This window comes from Sesamum indicum, linkage group LG5, assembly GCF_000512975.1.
Source record: "Sesamum indicum cultivar Zhongzhi No. 13 linkage group LG5, S_indicum_v1.0, whole genome shotgun sequence".
NCBI lineage: Eukaryota > Viridiplantae > Streptophyta > Magnoliopsida > Lamiales > Pedaliaceae > Sesamum > Sesamum indicum.
Window position 1 is genome coordinate 3,453,909 of NC_026149.1, and position 19,700 is coordinate 3,473,608.

Genomic DNA, 19,700 nt, shown 5'->3' on the forward strand with positions numbered 1-19,700 from the left:
GTCAAAGTGTTTGTTTTGGTCCTTTTTCTTTGATTGGTGGGTTTTGTTGTTGTTTAAATGTTGAATTTGCTGCTCTTGTCTTGAAGTCGTCATTGCATGTTCGTTCATGAGATTTACTGGTTCAGTGATATTCTCGTATAGATGAACTCAAGTAATATGGTTTTATGAAATTAATGAACTTTGCATTTCATTTAATTCTGAGTTTCTGTTTTTGGGTTGACGAACTTTCTTGTTTCTTTTCCTTCCTTTTGTTTTTCGGTAAAGGTTTGACTTGAATCTGTATGGATGACCAGTTTTAGTGTTCTTCAGCTTCAATGTTCTGAATTGGAGATGGTAAATTCTTTCGTTTTTACTCATTGAAAGGTTAGCAATAGAGGAAAGTGTAGCATATATTATGGAGCTGTCAAGAGATATGTTAGTGGGTTAGCCTATATATTAGTAATGCCATGTTTTGGCTGGTTACTTCCATTTTTTTGTTTTCAAATATTTTTTGGGTGGGTTTGTGCAAGTGTTCCGTCTTCATCATTTAGGTGTTATTTATGAATTCTTCCTACGAGGCTACATTTTGACAGCATATATGATTTTTTCAGGAAAATGTGAAGACAAAACATCCTCAACTGCTGTATGAGTCGAAGTTGTACAGAATTTTACAGGGCGGAAGTAATCATTCATCCAAAATATTATCTTCATTTTTTGGTCTAGTGCCCAGATTTTTATTTCATTTGTGTCATGGACTCTAAATCTAATATGAAATTGCAGCTGGGATACCAAATGTAAGATGGTTTGGTGTGGAAGGAGACTACAATGTTCTAGTTATGGACTTGCTTGGGCCCAGTCTTGAAGATCTATTCAATTTTTGCAGTAGGAAACTTTCTCTGAAGACAGTTCTCATGCTTGCTGATCAAATGGTTAATATTTTCCTTGTTTTAGTTTGATTCTGATTGCAGTGGTATTTATAATAGAACATCGGATTCTCTATAAATGGATGCCTTAAGTTATAAGTGTTACCCAATTATCATGTCAGATCAATCGTGTCGAATTCGTCCACTCAAAATCATTTTTACATCGTGATATCAAGCCAGATAATTTCCTCATGGGCTTGGGAAGGCGAGCAAATCAGGTCCTTTTCTTGCTTATCTGTGTTTTATTGTATACTAGCTGAATTTATATGCTGATGTGGTATTTTCTTATGACGTCGATATTAGGTTTACATCATTGATTTTGGTCTGGCAAAGAAATATAGAGACAGTTCAACTCACCAACATATTCCTTACAGGTTAGATTAGCATTAGTTACTTTGTTTGTATGCAGCATTTCATTGCTACTGATTGCAGCAGAACTGCAAATGCGACACGATTGTTTCAGTCAAATTCTCAATTTGCTATTCTGTTTGTGGGATTTGTTTGTTTGCCTTTGGGTTACTTCATATTCCAAGATGCAAATCTCTGTTAGTTAAGATCTTTAAAGAACTACCTCGTCTTATAAGAATTTGTTAAAAGCTCTTAATGGCTCACCTAATAGAGATATTAAAATTGGCATGTATAGTATTCACATGAATAGTAAGCTACCGACTTTTTTTACTTGAACTGGGACTTTCTGTTTGAAAGGATCAATACAGCTTTCTTTTTGTTTGTTTAACTATAGGTTCTCATGGTAATTGGGGAGCAATTACCTGAAACACTCTCAATCTTGAACATGTAAACACCCTTCAACTCAAACAAGAAAAAAGAAAAAGGAAAAAGACAAATACGAGCATAAAAGAAGGGAAAGAAAACTACTTAAGAAAGAAATAATAGCGCAAAGAGAATTTACCTAGTAAAGACTATAGTTGCTTCCCCCTCCTGATGATTGAGTAAAATTTCAGATGCTTGGTCGTGCAGGTCCTTGTGGGCATGGATGATAGGCTAAATAAATAACCTGTTGGTGACGGCAGTCACTTAACAAATTATTTTACATGGCAGTTTAAATACATAAAGGTCTAAAGTAGCTAAATTAAATACATAATACAGCACTGCCTCTTGTCTTACATGTATGTGACACCAATGATCCTGTGCATTAGATGCTGGATGAAGTGTTTCACACGTGGGTGGGATGTAGCCTCGAGGCACGAGGCATATGACATGGGAGTCATCCCATTTATAATATCAAATTAGAAGATAAATCAATTATAGAACGAGCAGGGGAAAGGTTATTGAGAGGAAAGAGGCATAATATATATTTTGATGATGGATGTCAAATACTAGAAAGAAAAATGATTGTCTATGTATCAAAACCATGAGAAAATATCCAGGAGGGGAAAGTAAAATATTCAATTAGAATAAACACCTAACAACTTCAGGTAGATCCATACATTGTTATCAAAGTGCAAAAGGACTGCGGTATGGTGACACGTGTAAGGTCGTCCATATCCTGCGCCATTGCAGCCATTTCACCTGGCATGTAGATGGGGCCTTCTTCTGAGGACTGAGGTGCCTGGTGCATCTTTTTCAACAAAGCAGGCTTGCGTTGACTTTAATGGGAAAGAAGGAATTCTTTTCCTCATGCACTGTTCTTTCTATTCCTAATGGAGTACTGTCTATAGTTGTTAAAAGGCGGATAGTACATCATGGTGCAAAGGTGCTCTAGAGCCTTCGCGCACGGTGCATGGTGTGGCGTGCAGCTTTTGAAGCACATTTCATATTTGCAGAAATAATTTATGTATTTATACCATTAGTATCTTTAGCAAAATCAGCAGGTTCAAGATTAGGTTTTTATGTTTTTAGCAAAAATTCAGGAAAAGAAAACTATAGTTAGAAGTTTGGCAAGAAAAATCACAAACTTATTGATTTAGCAAATATAAAATATAGTTAGAAGTTATGACATTAAACGATAACAATAATTACATCATTATAACGTAATAAGCAATTTAACTATTGGTTCAACGAAAGAAACACACAAAAATAGAAAAAGACAAATAAAATAGCTTTTGACAGAAAAAGAAAAGAAGAAAGGACAAGTAAGAAGACTATGGAGAAAGAGAAGGCAGTTGCATCTGGGAAGAAAAGAAGAAAGAAAGAAGAAATAGCAAATGAGGACATCACCTTAAGAGGTGGAAGAAAAACCCGAAACTGTTGCGAATTTGGGTTTTTGTCTTCAATTTCCTTTTTGAATTTTATTTATTAAAAGCCCAACTTTGCTTCAGCCAGACGAAGGCGCCCTGGCACCGGCCACCATAGCTGCACCAGGCGAAACCCCAATTTAATTTTTGGTAAATGGCGCTAGGCTCTCGCCTTTTTGCGCCAGAACGGGCCATTTATAACTTTGCTATCTCCTTGCTTTCTTCTTTTTCTCCTTTTTTGTTCTTTTCCCGATGTTTTGTTTTTGTCTCTGTCTTCTGACATTTCTTCTTTCTTCCATCGTTTTGTTCTTTTTTGTTTTCTTAGGGTTTTCTTCCCCTGGCATTTTTTGTTTTTGCTTCTGCCCTGACGATTCTTTCTTTCCTTGCAGTCAGTTTCTCCCATGCTTCTATTTTCTTTTCTTTATCTTTAATTTTCTTTTTCTTGGCCATTCTTGTTTTCTGTTTTCTTGTCCTTCTAATTTTAAATTGCTGAACTACTGTGGAGAATTTTCTTTTATCTTTCTGGAGATAATTTAAATTAATGTTGATGTTGCTGATGTCCAAGTTATTACTGAAATTTACGCCCAAACAGGAGATATTATTGCAATGGTTTGCGGGATATTCTGAGAAATTGATTTTGCTGATTTTTTAGCTAAAATAGGTGAGATTGTTGCAAACATTCGGGCTGGATTTATGGAAAAAAAGGATATCTTCAATTTGCTCAATATGATTGCTTAAATAAGTGTTGAAGTTACTGATATTACTGAAAACAAATTCTTAATTGCTTAAACGGTTGCTAAAGGTGGTGTAGTAGTGGCATTTTGTTTATATAATTCATTTATGTAACTCTGAAAATTCTCGCCAGGTGCTGTGCACTAGTGTGCCTTCTCTTGTACTTTTTAATTACTAGGACCAAAAGATGACCAAAAAGAGACGCAATATTAGTACTTTCTTCTATGACAACAAATCTCAAATTAATTGGAGGATTGAGGGTAGTTACGAAAATCAAATTTATTGCATTTGGAAGGTAGATCAAGCCCAAGTGACTATAATTCTTTAGCTCATACTAATATGTTATAAATCTTGCTGGGATTATAGACTGAATATATTAATCTGTCCTGTAAGAATATTCTTATCATTTTTTTATATTCTATTGTATGCATGCATTTTTATTACATGTATAATCTTTCTGGAATCGACTGTATGGATATCTAATCAGATTCTCATGTCAATTTATGACGTGATTCTACATTTCTGCTTGATTTTGCGTCTAGATTTGACTGTCTTTAACTTAAGAATGAGTAGTCGGGGATCCTCTGAAATCAACTCTTCGTTTGCTTTGCTTCCCATTTCCTCTGGGTGTGTGTGTGTCTGTTGATGACCAAGTTTTTATTACACAGTCTTTTTCTTCTATCTTTCTGGCTAACCTATGGTCTTCCTGATATGTTTGGCGGGTTGAATTTTAATTTACTCTATTGCAAACACTGCAGGGAGAACAAAAATTTGACTGGAACAGCACGATATGCCAGTATGAATACTCACCTGGGTATAGGTAGGTGTTTGTTTTCGTTTTGCCATGTGTTAAAATAGACCTGATTCCTACACTCTTCTTAGTTGAATTTTCTACTTTGTTGAGATGCTATTGATATTCTGTGTAGAACAAAGCAGGAGAGATGATTTGGAATCTCTTGGATTTGTCCTGATGTACTTCTTAAGAGGAAGGTAACTACTAATATTTTGGCTTGTTATTCTGTATTGAGTTTTGTGATTTGACATCAATTCTCTACAGCCTTCCATGGCAAGGACTAAAAGCAGGAACTAAGAAACAAAAATATGAGAAAATAAGTGAGAAGAAGGTTTCGACTTCTATTGAGGTAATTTTTATTCTGCAATCGTGGTTGGATGTGCATCCTTTGTACGCAAGTATAACTGCTGACTGACATTCTTTCTAGGCATTGTGCCGAGGTTATCCAACTGAATTTGCATCATACTTCCACTATTGTCGTTCACTGCGGTTTGAGGATAAACCAGATTATGCCTATCTTAAGAGAATATTTCGTGATCTCTTCATTCGCGAAGGTCTGGTTGTTTTGGTGAACAGAAGTTCTACTTGACTAGTGAAAGCCTATATATGTTCCAATTCATTGAGCCGAGAAAGCTAACAGAGGGAAGGAATTGATAATTGATCATTTTCCTGGCAGGTTTCCAATTTGACTATGTTTTTGATTGGACTATTTTGAAGTATCAGCAGTCGCAGATGGCAGCTCCTCCTTCTCGGGCTCTTGTGAGTAATTAAGCAAGAATATTTTTTCAAACACAATATGCCAATTTATTCATTTTATGATGCATGTTGGTTTCAGGGCCCAAACGCTGGGACGAGCTCAGGACTGCCCCCTGCAGTTCCCAGTGGTGAACGGCTGCCAGGTATTTCCCGAATGATCTCCATATTAACCTTTTGTGTTCTTAATAATTAGGTGATAATGGACCATTCATAGCTTGTGAAACTAAAACTTTACAGTCCCTTCTAATGGTTGTTTGGTACCATTCATTATGTTGTTCACACTTGGCCTAAACTATTGCACATCTTTGGGTTTAAGAGTCTACTGTAGTAAGTTTTATAACATCTGTAGTTTTAAGATGTCTCCTCTGTCAATTCTGCTACAGGTGAGGAAGAGGGAAGGCAAGCAGGCACTTCAGCAGATCCTTCCAGGAGGAGGAGTTCTGGACAACTCGTAAATGCTGGAAGCTTATCTAGACAGAAAAGTCCAGCTGCAAATGATTCAGCAAGCAAGGATGCTATGGTTAGCTGTGAATTCAGTCACAATTGGCTGTAGATTTTGGCTTTATCATTGCCTTTGTATACTTTCATGTAGAGTCATTTGGAGGCTGGGCTAAGCACCTGCTGCCATGGACCCAACAATTATGGGTGGTCCATGCAGTTAGTTTATCAGTCTACGTTAACTTCAACTTGTATTAATTCATAACTACTAATTAGACTGAACATCTAAATTTGGTAATTTGGCCAGGCTTGAGTCTGCTGTTCATATTAGGATCATTAGGATTTTATCAAACTATGTTTTGGTCCTGGGGTCGATTTCATTTTTTTAATTTCAGGTGAAATTTTTTTGGAGAAACAAATGGTTTTTCATTTTTCAGATCAGTCTATGCACTGCATATGTTTTGCAAATTTTATTATTTATGTCGTCTATTGTTTCGTCTTATAGCTGGTCTTATTTTGCAGCTCTCTAGCTCTACCTTCTTCGGAAGGTCTAGTGGAACACTCAGACGGACTGCTGTTTCTGGAAGCCGTGAAACTTTCACTTTGGGAAATGATTCTGAGCCTACTCGTTCTCGCACCCCTGAGGCTAGTCCAGCTACTGTAAACAAAATATCCAGTGGACAGAGAACCTCACCCCTTGGTGGATCCTCCGAACCAAAACATACTTCTTCCGGGAGGAACAATACTAGCATAAAGAATTATGATTCTGCAATAAAGGGTATTGAGAGTTTGCATTTCGACGATGAAGAAAGGTTCCATTGAATGCATGCTTTATCACATTCCTGTAAATCATCAATTTGTGTGATAGACATGAGAGAAGATTTAACGCTCTTGGATAATTCTCTCTGGTGAAGACGTGAATCCAAATTCAAGAAATCTTGTTGGCATTTGTGCTCGTGGGGATATATAACTGAAAAACTTGAGTGGATTGTAGGGTTGTCCATTCAACTGAGTTGTGGTGTGGGTCTTTTATTCCATGTGCCCTTCTTTCCTTACTCTGGGTATCCTATTTCTGCCTAGTCTTGGGTGTTCCTGAATTTGTAAAATTGGCCACTGTAATACTGGCTTTTCACAGTATTATTTACCAGTTCAGAACATTTTCAAGTTTAGGCAACTGGTTCCAAATATTCACTTTTTATTGTAATCTTGTTTAAATATTTCATTTAGCTAAAGAGCTGTTTTCACTTCTCTGGTTGTGATACCTGTGCCACATTCTCATGATTAGAATGATATCTCTGAATAGTTGGGAGTTGGATTAAGTTTGATTATTTGGCTGCTTTGATAGTATTATTATGATGGACTTCCAATTTGCTATATGCTGAATTGTGATACATGTGCTGACTCTAATTCATCCTGTCCATGCAAGATGAGGTTTTTGACAAAGCTCTCCAAAGACTTGAGCTTTATTTTATGAGAAGCCAAGAATTCTTTTGTTTGATTGAGATTTGAGGGTGTCCTTATAAAACCCATCGTCTTGTTATGCACTTTGGATGCTGAGTTGTTTGGATTTGTATTTTTTTCGTTCATTCTTTTTCCATCAGAAGTGTTAGGTTGCGAATTCTGGTCCTTGTAGATGCTGCGTTGGCCCCAGGACTACTTGTCTATGCTGTTGTGATGATATTCTGTTCCCCTTTAAATGATTGGTAGCATTTGCAACTAATTCAGAATCTTGGCAGTGTACTTTTTCCTTTCTTGCATATTAATATCAGCACGATTATGCTCTCCTCTGCAAGTATTGGTGACAGTTCATGACAAATGAGAAGAATCCTCATCTAGAATAAAATGGCTAATTTGAAATGTAATGCTCCATAAGAAGAATTCTTACAGAAATGTTTGTGTCGTGCCAAATGAAGAAGCCTAGACAAATATAAAGGAGACATATGTACAGTATTGCAATCACCTTTCTTGAATATATTCAGTCGCCCACCAGGAGAAAAAACACCTTGAAACCCAGAGGCTAGTAAGGAACTGACAGATGTCCTATGGTCTCTCTCTTATGACTATAACGGGCGGGCAAAACCAGTAGACAGATGGTTCTAAAAGACGGCAAATAACCAATCTAGTGAAGGAATCAGTTTCTCTAACACATTGACTTCTGAGCTTAAAGCTCAAGAAGAACTAAGGATTGGCCTGAGGAACACTAGGAACGTAACTGTTGCATGGCATGGATGGTGCGTGATGCCAGCTCTTCAGGAGAAGAGACACCTGATATTTTTTATATACGACTTTGTAACACCTGAATAAACACCAACATCACAATCCGCAATGTAAGACCAACAGAAAAGAAATACATACCAGCCTGTGTATAGTTCTCTTGCAAAGTAATATTTCATGTCTTGCTTAAGGAGATACAAACCTTTTTGGCTCACCTTTGCCTCGTAAACCTGAGATGGAAAAGGAGCACGTAAGCTGAAACAGAAAATATCTTCACATCATTGCCTTAACCGAAGCAGTTTGACTTGTTTTTGAAGTCTAATGTTCTCTCTATCGTCTCAATACAAAAGCCAACTGATCTTCCTAAGGCCATGGTCTCAGCTAGCCTAGACCGAGCTTCACTGTGAGAATACAATATTGTGACAGCAGCTTCTGCAGCCCCCCTAATCTCTGACTCGACTTTACTCTCTGTGAAGTTGAGCCACTTATGTACTCTATCCAGCTGTCTCAAATTTGATAGGCCACAGTTAGTAAAGTAGTAAAACATCCAGCTGACTGAGGAGTGCTGAATAACTGGAAGTTGAAACTGACCTTCTCAACGTCTGAGTGCAGTAACTCTGAGCATCCAAAAATAAGATGTTCTGCTGCCAAGCCTCCAAGGATTACACATGAAAATTTCTTTAAGGTCTGTTCAAAATGAAATTTCAACAGTACAAAATTTAAGATTTTGCGGACTTTTTTGTGACTATTGAGAATGGGTTAAACACATAGTTCTATTTGTCAATCTTGTTTACTTGCTCCTATGGAACCAAGGTTGGAAAGATTGACAAAATTAGTGATCCACAACCACTGATGAAGGATTCCTTAAAAGTCAAGATGAGGAATCTTTTTTCGAAATTCGAATGGATTCAGTCTTATACATACACGAGGAAAGTAATCAAAGAAAGAAAGAAAATATGTGATGCAGAAAAATAGTGCTCCAGAAATAGTTTAAGAGAAGCTCTACAAAGATCAAGATGCATAAAGCATGCAGATCATTTTTCAGTTGATAGAGTTGATGTTAATATAAGTTTCTGTTAGTGGATTTGGATGGACAGGTGACTGAAAAATAAATCTCAAATCCAGTGTGTCTTATTCATTTAGTGATCTGTAGGGATAAAATGTCGTTACTCTTCAACACATAACAAAACTCTCGATATTTTAGGATAGAGTTTGCCACTATTTGGTGGCCAATGAAACCTCTATCAAATGATAGAACTAACTCAAGCTTACGGTTTTGAAGGAAGAGCCTACAAGAGGTTCAGCTTCTCTCTTTCTCTAGTTGTTATGAAGGGATACAACTTAGACAGTTGGTCTTTATTCTTAGCAATAAGATTATTCTTCATAAACAGACAAACTAACACAAAAGATCACCTCATGGATGAAATATTGAAACTTTTGCCAAATGTAAGGTAACATCAGAACACAAAACTCTCACTGTCCCAAATTCATATTCAGATTTCCAACCAAGAAATATGGTCATTTATATACCAAATGTATCAGTTGCCACAAAAAGTAAGTACGACTCTGAGAAGCCATATTACCTATGCGGTACACAGTGTTCCATACATAGATTGCCAATTACCATAATTTGATAATTAGAACTGGATCAACTTGTTTACTACACCAAGATATCATGGTTATTTTAACATAAGATCTCCGCATCATCAGTTTTGTGAGATATATAGGCCCATTAGCATCCTTTTTTCACAGCTAGCCCACACCAACCCCAAACAAAACTCTCAACTGATTATGATAGAAAGAAGCAAAAGATAGCTACAGGAGAGTCTCACCTTTTTACAAAGCTTTTTTTTGGTGAACTTTCCCTTTGACATGGTCGCCCCGTAGACCTGTCCAAGTTCGACTAAGATATTGGTAAGTACATTCTGGAGATGAAGCAGTGGCAAATATGACAAAATTGATCCTGAAGCATATACTACATCTTTCCTTGTCCACCAATCGATACTCAAGTTGCCATGTTAGATGATAAGGCCTCTCTCAGGATTAGCCATGGATGGAAGTCACAAACTGTAAAGAGGTTGAAATGGTATTCATATATCATAAAATGCAGCCAATAGGTCACTCTAAGGCTTCCTTGTTTTAACTCACTGATTGGGTCTATCAATGATCAAGAATGGAACATAGGGTACATTCACAAATAATCTAGCCAATCTAGGATAAGTTGTTGTAATGCAGGAATGAGGGCATATGAGATCGCCACTTAAACGAATCCCAGATATGTTTGCAATAAATTCAAAATGCAGCTATTGCATAATGAAATGCTTCCAATACATTAAAAAGACCCTATGATACACAAAGAAGAGATAAGACTACAATTCACCAATGATTGAAAGGTATCTTAAAACATATGATGGTAGAAAATTTTTTGTTGACAGGATAGTTTGAAGCAACTTATCTATCTCCCCACATTGACTTTGATAAACTTCATATGAGAGAAAGAAAAATAAAGTTCCTCTTTTGGCTCATAAACTTTTAAGCAAAGTGTCAATTACTACTACACTTGCTTGGATATTTAAAATGCAATGCATCTGATTGTGAGACACCATATTAAATACTCTCTCTGCCTTGTAAAGGATGACATATTGACTTTTGCTAGGAGATAAGAAAAGTCTATTTTTGGTGAATTTCTTCCAAATAGTTATTAAAAATATAAAATCTATAATAGTGAAATTAATATAAACAAATTAAAATATTACCACTTGTCAATTAAATAAAAAATGAATTTCTAATGACCAGCTAATTGGTGTCAGACATATGGTAAGGGAAGTTTTATTTTCTTCTTATTAAATGTAAACAAGAGGGCAAAAACAGTCATTAACTGTACATTTTACTCATTTATAATAACAGAGAAGCATTTTAGTACAGATGAAATAGAAATCCAAAAATTCTTTGTGTAACGAAGGCAGTGCAAAATATGTTATCTCCACTCTAAGGACTAAGCTGTTAGATGAAGTTGTCATTGATTACAATAGCTTGGTACTGCTTCAATTAAATGCTGATGGCCATCCCAGTCATCCATGGGCAGGCATTCTTCACAGTTGATAAAAATTTTTATTTTAAAATATACAGCCAAAAACTTTAAACTTACACAAATTATTGTATGAGCAAACAAAAGTACCTTAGTGCACTTACATCTCTAAGAAATTCAAAGCCAACAAACTCCACATTCCCACCAGCGAACTCGTCCTGCAACAGATCCTCCACACTCGGTATTTTGTATCTTTTTGGTAAGACCCCAAGCATATAACCAACTAGAAAGTGACCAGCTTCATGCTGAAAAATGTTAAAACATGAAGAATTTTGTGTTGAAGAAGATTCATCAAATTCAGTTTCACGCTACTGCCAACAGTAAGTTAAGCTTAACAATAAATGCTCAAGGAGTGAATATTAAAGCAAGCAATGATCTTGAGGCGAAAACATAAGCAAACCTATCTCAAAGTACGTTATACTGAATCAATATTTGATAAAAGTCTCCCTGCTACATCCTTAAGACAATGATCATTCTTATAGCCATACATTTATGCTAACGTCAATCACATTTATATGGGACATGGATATTGTTTTTGACACAATTCTACATAACATATCAAGGAGTGTAGCTTATAAGGGAAAAACTACCTATGTCAAATAGGTGATAGGAGTGCATTAGGTCATGTCTTGATTCTTATCATTTGCGGTTATGGTAACTTATTGAGGCACGTTACGGAGGATGATGACCACTTACCAGGTGAGCTTGTCACCCATATCCCACTTATGGTGGAGATGAACCAAAACGAGTATTCTTGGGGATGGTGAATGGAATAGTGATCATAGACAACAGGTGAATACATTATGAAATAGGGACGCACACATTCTTGTAATGGTGAGATAACTCCAAATGATAAAATATTATTTGATAAGTCAAATCCGCTAATGATATCATCAGTTAATGTTACGGTTTCAAAAATAAAATGTGTTTTTTTGTATAGTTGGACTGTTGCCCTTATACAAGGGATAAAGATTTTTGTATTATTCTAATAAAGATGGAAAATGTTTTGTCAACTTTTTCTATTAGTTTTGTCAATAAATGCAAATTAAACCTTGTGACTAAGACAAAGAAAACATCATACTGTTAATCTAACCTGTAAACTGCCAACAAAATCCATATATATACATGAAAACATAGATCTAATGATGACGGAAATTGTTCCTATTACTTTTGTAAATAAAAGCAAATTAAACCTTGTAACGGACTAAGACAAAGAAAGGATCATACTGTAATCCAATCTGTAAACTACCAAAAAATCCATTTATATACATGAAAACATAGAACAATTAGTCTAATTTAACATAATATTTCGGACTATGGTTGTAAAATTCAGACAAGGAAGTAAATTTATTCATATTGAGACATTGTTAATAGAAAGCTAATAATATCCATACTGGGAGATGATATAAATAATTTATACCTAAAACATATAAAATAAGAAAAACTTTAATTTTACGAAGAAACCAATGCAAAAATTCAAAATACATAAAAAAAAAGAAATGCAAGTACAAATAACGGACTACATTTTATTCACCAAACTGTATATATATAATATAGTACATGTAAATGTAAAAACAGTAACACTGAACAAAAAGAATCTATACTATTTTCCATCAAAAGGGGACAAGATAAAACCTAGTCAAGGAAGTTGCTAATTATGCATAGATAATTTATAGCTAACTATGAAATAAGCTAACACAAATTTAGTAACCAACATATCAATATTGGTTTTCGGTTACTGATGGCCTGCTCAATTTGATATTTTTGGTTATCTCGAGTTCCTAGGTTTTGTTCCTAGTCTTTTCACATTAGCTTTTATTCTATGTTCACCTTTGAAAAGAAGTGGCTGTCAAACCAAATAAAATGGAAAGCAATACAACCTCTTACATGCGTACACATTAGATGATCTTTGTAAACAGAGTCATTACTCTCAGCATTCACTGTTCTTCCAAAATCTTGTATAGTGACCTACAAAAAGTTTATTTGATTAAGAGATTAGCAAAGGAAAAAGGTAAATGTAATGCATTTATGAGTAGATACAGAGAAGCCCAAAGTGACCTCTTTATCCTAATTATCACATAGGACATTTTGTAATAATGTTGTAGACAGCGAGTTAACCTCATTAAGTTGCATGAATAATAGAAGTTCCCCTGAATAATTTTATAATCAATAACTCATCTTTTATGCACACAAGACACATAAACAAGTTAAACGTGAAAAAACATATCTAGCATTGGTACAGTATCAAATCTGCTATTTGGCAAGCTAACAATTATATAACTTCCTAACTTAAGCTTCATCATATCAACTAAATTAACAAAAAGTTGCTATATAGCTTTCATAATATCAATGTTATGCCAACTTACCTGATCCATGAACACTTATTAAAAAAATAACCAAATTTTTAAAAGCTGAGAAGCACCATGATGCTGTAGAATTCCCACTTCTCTTCAAGCCTCTTTGTCATGTTGCTTGCTATTACTCCAATGCTTTCAAGGATATTTCTCTATATCGGATGATTAAATATTTTTCTTGGTGTACTCAAATAGAAAAAGAAAGAGAGCACTAAGGATCATAGTTGACATACCTCTATTTCTTCCTCCTGTAGTTGAAACTCTAGGCTACACTTGACGGAGTCAAGGATTGCATTGACCACTAACTGTAGCGATGATATTTCAATCTCCCGTGTTAACTTTGACTCATCTAAGGATGATATAGTTCCAGGAACCTATAATATTAAATCTGCAACAAATAAGAATTTATAAATAGACACTTACCCCGTTGATCTTAAATTTTTGAAATCCTAATTTAATATTGTTTGTTAGTGATAGTTCATTATGCCAACTTCATGAATTAATCTTTTATTCCCTTGCACAAAGTTAGCAATTTTAGGAATTAATTACATCCCAACACTCAAATTTACCAACATATAGCACCAACCCCAATCACCTTAACCCTTTACACACTCTGAACGATTGTGAGTCAAATGGAATAAAATACATGAAGATAATAAAGCCCTCCATTGAATTAGACAAATGTTATGCTCCCCATAAAATTGAAGGTCTATGTCCTCTTTCTGTCAAAGCAGTGAACATCTAGATGTTTGATCTGGGAGGATATCCCAAATATCCTCTTATGAAAGATAAATTTGTGTAATTTTACCAATTTTGCTCTCATTCAAGTAAATAAGAATCAAATGTAAACTCTTTAAGGGTGTGTAGGAAAAGTATGTCCTGCAGAACATAATCTTCCATTATTTTGTTTAACCTTTCATTTGTGTTTCATTCTTTCTCAATATCTTGTAGTGTGAGGAAAACAAACTCTACACGTAATTTTCTTTTATAAATGTTGAATCTATTCTATTATAAAAATGTGATTGTTTCTTCGAATTCTTATTCGGGTGAGTTGTCTTTTTTGATATTGTTATTCCTAAGAGTAATATCGAAAATTAATAGGTCTATTAAGTCCTATTAATTAATCCTTAATTAATATACACTTAATAGAAAAGCATTAACTATTTAATTCTCATAAACTACATCCTATATAGTACACACAATTATATTAATGTACCAATATTTTAAAATTGTAGGTTGTTAATTTTTAAGTTGTTTTGCAATAATTTTTACTGTAGGTGAAGTTAATAAGAGTAGAACCTAGAGTAAATTAAAGTTGATATTTGGAACAAAACAATTTAATATATATATATATATATATTTTTTTTTTTAATAAGTTGGTCGAAATTGGCGATGGTGCCTATCTTCCTAACAGGCAAAATAAAGGTTAAATTCAAACTCCACTAATATTAGAAATATCATTCTATTTTGATAATAAATATTAATAATTATAATTAGTTTATTCAAAAAAATTATAATTTACTGTTTTTATCTTATAATAGAAGATTGCTTATAGAAGATTGCTTATAGTTTTATACTCAAATTAATTTTATTGAAACTGTTCAAAATAAATTAGCCACGCCTAAATAAATATCGAGAAAGTGACGGGGACAGGAAACTGAAGGGAGCAAATCGAAATTGGTCACTCTGTGATTGTACCTTTGCGGCAGCGGCGCCGAAGCCACGTAGGAGGCCGGCGGGATGCGCTTGCAACTGCTTCACCAGAGACAGCGCCGCTCTGTAATTTCCCTTCTCCAATTCTCTGTCTACTCTCCTCAGCGCTCTGCGACGGCGCACCGCTGCCTCGCCTTCCCTCAGTCCCGTAGCCCATACTGGACGCTTCTGAATTTGAATCGCCGGAACTGATGAAACCCCTTTCACTGAAGAAATATACATTTTCATTGTTACTACTCCATAACGCAAGTAAAAACAGACAAGGGAGCTCATATATTAATGCAATACCTAGAACGACGACGTTTCTGGGCTTTTAAGCATCCCGCATTATCCTCTGCCGTAATAGCTGTGGTTGTAGTAAATGGAAAGAAAATGAATGAAACAAAATAATAATTAAAAACACAGCAAGAAATTGTAGCCATTGTTGCATATTTGAAGTTGGAGGCAATGGGTAGCCGTATTATAACGTATAGTGGAGGGGCATTCTCCCTTTCCCGTCGCTCTTGCAGAATAGTGAGTGGACTGGAGCAGCCGGCCGGCGGCGCCGCTGTGAGGTGGCAAGTGCTGGAGCAAGTTGACAAGGAGTTGAGCAATGGGAATGAGAGGGCCGCTTTGAATCTTGTCAAGGATTTGCAGGCAAAGCCCGGCGGTCTCCGCTGCTTCGGCACCGCTCGCCAGGTTCATGCACAATTTCACCTTTTATTTGTTTCTTTTGAATTGATCGTCCGCATTATTATTTACATTTTGTTTCTTTAACTTTCAGGTATTTTTTAATCAGAAAAAAGATCTATGTTTGTTTTTTTTTTTTTTTTTTGGGTAATGCAATGGGTTATTATTTACTTCTTTAGAGTTTTAAGATACCAATTCTGCATGTAGAATTGTTCTCTGTCAAGTAGTTCTATGTAAAAGAAAGGACCAGAATCATAAGATCTTTACAGTTAATGCGTTGATCGTGTCTATTTAATCAGGTGATGCTGCCCGTTAAGACTCTCTGCTTTCTTTGGTGGCATGGTTAATCATTTAGAGAAAGGCCTCTGCTTTATGAATTCTTGATATCTGCTTAACTTAATTAAGTAGATCGAATGCAGATTCCACAAAGGCTCTACACACTGGATGAATTAAGATTGAATGGAATAGAAGCTGCATCTCTTTTATCACCGGTAGATACCACACTGGGTTCTATAGAGAGGATAATTCAGGCTGCTGCACTGTTGGGAGGGATTGCTGCTTGGAACGTGTTTGATTTGAGCCCTCAGCAGATCCTTTTCACGTCTCTCGGATTCTTGTTTCTATGGACATTTGATGCGGTATGCTTACCTAAAAGATACTTTACGGTTCTTCTGATACGTGTGTATGCTGTGACGTTTTAGCCATTGCCAACTCTTTGTTGCACATTTTGTGCTGTTCTTATCAATTTTTAAAATAAGTGTTGTTTGTATTTATGCATATATACGGATGCTAAGAGCTTCATCATACAAAGACTCGATAAGTTTGTGTGTTCCAATATAGGATAAACTTATCTTAAAATTGAATGCACATCTTCAGTTTTATTCATGGGTCTTGCCCAACTATGCAGAAGTGGATTCTCTTATTGATTAAGCCTCTAGAATCGCTGATAGGAGGAAAAATGCCAATATCTTCCTTCCCTATTAACCATGTTCGTATTTAATCCCAGTATCTTTGCATATCATTTATGCGTGTCATTATTTGCATACTTAATCAACCACTGGCATTTTTCTAACTCTCTTCACAGTTGCTGACATCATTTCCTTTGTCCTCTTTTTCGAGATTGCTGAGCCATTATGGCCTTTGTATAAATTTACTATTTGCTAAGTGGTCGTGCATAGGTTTCCTTCAATGGTGGGATCAGTTTCTTGGTTCTTGATACACTTGCCCATTCATTCAGCCAAAAGTACCATGACAGGGTTGTTCAAGTAAGATTCCTATCTAGCTATCATATCCCTCCATTGATGTGTCTGTAACACAATAATTTTGTATGTCCTAACTAGTTATATTGTTAATTATAAGCATTTTACCGTGACTGATCTCTTCTATTTCCTTGCACTGAGATCATTTCTTGATTATCATCCGCATATGGGTTAGCATGAGGCAGGTCATTTCCTGATTGCATATTTGCTTGGAATCCTACCCAAAGGATATACACTAACCAGTTTGGATGCTTTGAAGAAGGAAGGATCACTCAATGTACAAGCAGGGACCGCATTCGTGGATTTTGAATTTCTTGAGGAAGTGGGTGTACTTCTTCCAATCTGTGCCTTTCTTTCTAGATCTTATGTCCCCTGTTGTTTTCCTCTTTCAAATCTCTCGTACTGGTTAAGTAGTTTCAGATTAAGGGTGCTTTTTCCTAATTTATCAGTTTCCAGCTTACTTACTTTCATTGCCTGATTAGCAATATCTGAGATCTCCATGATGTCTTCTACCAAATAGGCATTTTATCTTCTCTTTACTAGTACAACTGTCGTTTTTCTTTTTTCTTTTCCGCTTCATGGATTTTTTCTTTACTTTTTCATATTTTGTTTTCTTCTCTTTCTTCTTTTCTTTTTTCCTTTTTTCTTTTGTGGTTTTGGTTGAGTGGGTCACAACCAGTGGAGCCATAGAAATTTTGATTCTCAGCAAAATCATATTCTCTGACCTCATGGTGTTAGTTCATACTTTACTCTTCTCATGCCTGAGGTACGATCTAAAATATCTGAAATACTTGCCTCTGAAAATCTACCACAATGGTAACGTTAGGAATTGTTTCGACAATGTGTAAATGAGTTCGGAGTTAGCAATGACTTCTATTAAGAGATAATAAACCTCCATTTACTGAATGCTTGGTGCTATTCTTTATCTGCTAACGCAAGATTACTTGTTCCATTGAAGGTGAACAAAGGAAAAGTATCAGCCACTGTAGGTTTTATTCTTTCTTCCTTACATCATTACTACTATTATTTAATCATTCTTCTACTTATGAGAACTTGAAACTACTGATACTGGTGCTTCTTTGCAGACACTGAACAAATTTTCCTGTATAGCACTAGCAGGTGTGGCAACTGAGTATCTTCTCTTTGGCACCGCTGAAGGTGGTCTTGCAGATATTAACACGGTTTTATTTCCCTCTGACCTTTCAATTTTATCATTGACCCCAGCCGTGTAAACTTAGACTTTTATAGATTGTGGTTCTTTACATCTCCTATGTCAAATTGGCGAAATTAATAGTCAGGTCATCCGACCCCAAGTCATGTAGTTTATTGCCATGCCATCTCTTCAGTCAATGTCTGAACATTTTTATTGACATAATCAGATCAAGCACGTTTGAACTTCTTGCTGACAATGTCAAAGAAATACTCTTCTCCAGAAAGATTGAGTTCTGCTGCTACCTTCCATGGATAAAATGTTACCTATCTATACTTCTAACTTGGACATTTTCTGGCCGACAGTTGGACAAATTACTCAAGAGCTTGGGCTTTACACAGAAGAAGGCCGACGCTCAAGTGAGATGGGCTGTTCTCAACACTGTCCTGATTCTGCGTCGCCATGAAAAAGCTCGTGCAGTGCTTGCTGATGCCATGTCCGAGGGACGGTCAGTGAGCTCTTGTGTCGACGCCATTGAGGAAACCATAGATGTCAGGGATTTGTAGTCCCATATGAACCTGCATTTTGAAGTTTTGAGTAGATTCCTGGGCTTTATTATAGTTTCATTTCATGCAATTACCAATTAGTTGGAGACTGGAGAGTATATGAAAGATGTATATTTGTACTTTTTCTGAAAAATATATTTCAAACATGCTTTCCTACTCTTCAGATCAAATATCACATTAATTTTAGTTACTTATATTTTATCATCACATCAGCTATTATTATTAATTTTTTAGCACATATCTAACACACATACTAAAATCCCCCATTATCTTAAATTTTCTTCATAGATATAAGTGTTTGATTATAGGGAAAATAAATGGATAAGTGATGATGATGTAATGATGGAGTAAATTACAACGACTTCTTTTGAAGTTTTGTATAATTACGAATTCTCCCTCGTTATTTGAAAAATTATTAATACTTTCTCAATTTAGTAGTAGTATAACAATTAGTACAATTTGTTAGGTGTTCATCTACTTTTTTATGGTGATTTGACCAAAATGCCTTATTGATTAAAAATTATAATTTTATTTATTTTTTAAAATTATTTTTTTTTTCTTGAATTAAATGGATAATGTTTTTATAATTTTTAAAATTTTTCATCCTCCCTCTTTGCTTTTTTATAAATTTTTTATTTTTGTTTAAAAATACAATGGGGGTAAAGTTGGCAATTTCATATATACATCCAAGAATTACATAATTTTTTCAAATATTAGGGGGTATTTTAATTTTTCAAACAACGAGAATATATTTATAATTATGCTAAATGACAAGGAAAATTGTTGTAATTTACCCAAAAGTTTAATTTATTAATAAATGCCTAAAACTGATTAATTAACATCTTTTAGCTTAATAAAAGATCTTCATTTA

The 19,700-nt window shown here is 35.3% G+C and overlaps 3 protein-coding genes across 11 annotated transcripts in view; 2 read left to right on the plus strand and 1 right to left on the minus strand.

Annotated features, from left to right (window-relative positions):
• LOC105161868 (casein kinase 1-like protein 2) overlaps positions 1 to 7,062 on the plus strand; it is a 7,948-nt gene extending 886 nt beyond the window's left edge. The window contains exons 3-14 of the mRNA XM_011079706.2: positions 591 to 660; positions 760 to 908; positions 1,025 to 1,120; positions 1,206 to 1,276; positions 4,588 to 4,649; positions 4,756 to 4,819; positions 4,887 to 4,971; positions 5,050 to 5,176; positions 5,299 to 5,381; positions 5,458 to 5,521; positions 5,762 to 5,898; positions 6,339 to 7,062. Coding sequence (XP_011078008.1) covers positions 591 to 660; positions 760 to 908; positions 1,025 to 1,120; positions 1,206 to 1,276; positions 4,588 to 4,649; positions 4,756 to 4,819; positions 4,887 to 4,971; positions 5,050 to 5,176; positions 5,299 to 5,381; positions 5,458 to 5,521; positions 5,762 to 5,898; positions 6,339 to 6,638 — 1,308 coding nt within the window. The 3' untranslated portion in view covers positions 6,639 to 7,062. The remainder of the gene's footprint in view (positions 1 to 590; positions 661 to 759; positions 909 to 1,024; positions 1,121 to 1,205; positions 1,277 to 4,587; positions 4,650 to 4,755; positions 4,820 to 4,886; positions 4,972 to 5,049; positions 5,177 to 5,298; positions 5,382 to 5,457; positions 5,522 to 5,761; positions 5,899 to 6,338) is intronic.
• LOC105161871 lies at positions 6,856 to 15,594 on the minus strand. Of its 7 annotated transcripts, none has more exons than XR_002287124.1 (9): positions 15,171 to 15,489; positions 13,706 to 13,846; positions 13,541 to 13,624; positions 13,006 to 13,086; positions 11,223 to 11,363; positions 9,863 to 9,919; positions 8,622 to 8,717; positions 8,246 to 8,532; positions 6,856 to 8,112 (listed from the first exon to the last, which is right to left on the minus strand). XR_002287124.1 is itself a non-coding variant. In XM_020693895.1 (8 exons), exons 1-8 carry the CDS (start codon positions 15,456 to 15,458, stop codon positions 8,412 to 8,414), a joined length of 963 nt encoding a protein of 320 aa, XP_020549554.1. In that variant the 5' UTR covers positions 15,459 to 15,489; the 3' UTR covers positions 6,856 to 8,411. The 7 variants fall into 7 exon arrangements, 4 of the variants coding, with proteins under 4 accessions (XP_020549554.1, XP_011078015.2, XP_011078012.2 ...); XR_847806.2 differs by having other exon boundaries at positions 8,233 to 8,532; XR_847807.2 differs by having other exon boundaries at positions 6,856 to 8,081; positions 8,172 to 8,532.
• Positions 15,596 to 18,985, plus strand: LOC105161869. Of its 3 annotated transcripts, none has more exons than XM_011079707.2 (7): positions 15,596 to 15,863; positions 16,274 to 16,492; positions 17,033 to 17,119; positions 17,289 to 17,435; positions 18,072 to 18,098; positions 18,199 to 18,294; positions 18,629 to 18,985. In XM_011079707.2, the coding sequence occupies exons 1-7, from the start codon at positions 15,633 to 15,635 to the stop codon at positions 18,827 to 18,829; spliced, it is 1,008 nt and encodes a 335-aa protein (XP_011078009.1). In that variant the 5' UTR covers positions 15,596 to 15,632; the 3' UTR covers positions 18,830 to 18,985. The 3 variants fall into 3 exon arrangements, with proteins under 3 accessions (XP_011078009.1, XP_011078011.1, XP_011078010.1); XM_011079709.2 differs by having other exon boundaries at positions 18,199 to 18,271; XM_011079708.2 differs by having other exon boundaries at positions 17,373 to 17,435.

Bases quoted from the DNA above. Each gene is read 5' to 3' on its own strand.
- LOC105161871 (XM_011079710.2), bottom strand. From the start codon at position 15,458: ATGAGCTCCCTTGTCTGTTTTTACTTGCGTTATGGAGTAGTAACAATG. The intron at 13,847-15,170 runs GTACAATCACAG...TTAATATTATAG, and splicing joins TCGGCGCCGCTGCCGCAAAG to GTTCCTGGAACTATATCATC. The intron at 11,364-13,005 runs GTAAGAGGTTGT...AACATTTTTCAG, and splicing joins ATCATCTAATGTGTACGCAT to CATGAAGCTGGTCACTTTCT.
- LOC105161869 (XM_011079707.2), top strand. From the start codon at position 15,633: ATGGGTAGCCGTATTATAACGTATAGTGGAGGGGCATTCTCCCTTTCC. The intron at 17,436-18,071 runs GTGGGTGTACTT...GTTCCATTGAAG, and splicing joins ATTTTGAATTTCTTGAGGAA to GTGAACAAAGGAAAAGTATC. The intron at 18,295-18,628 runs GTTTTATTTCCC...TCTGGCCGACAG, and splicing joins GTCTTGCAGATATTAACACG to TTGGACAAATTACTCAAGAG.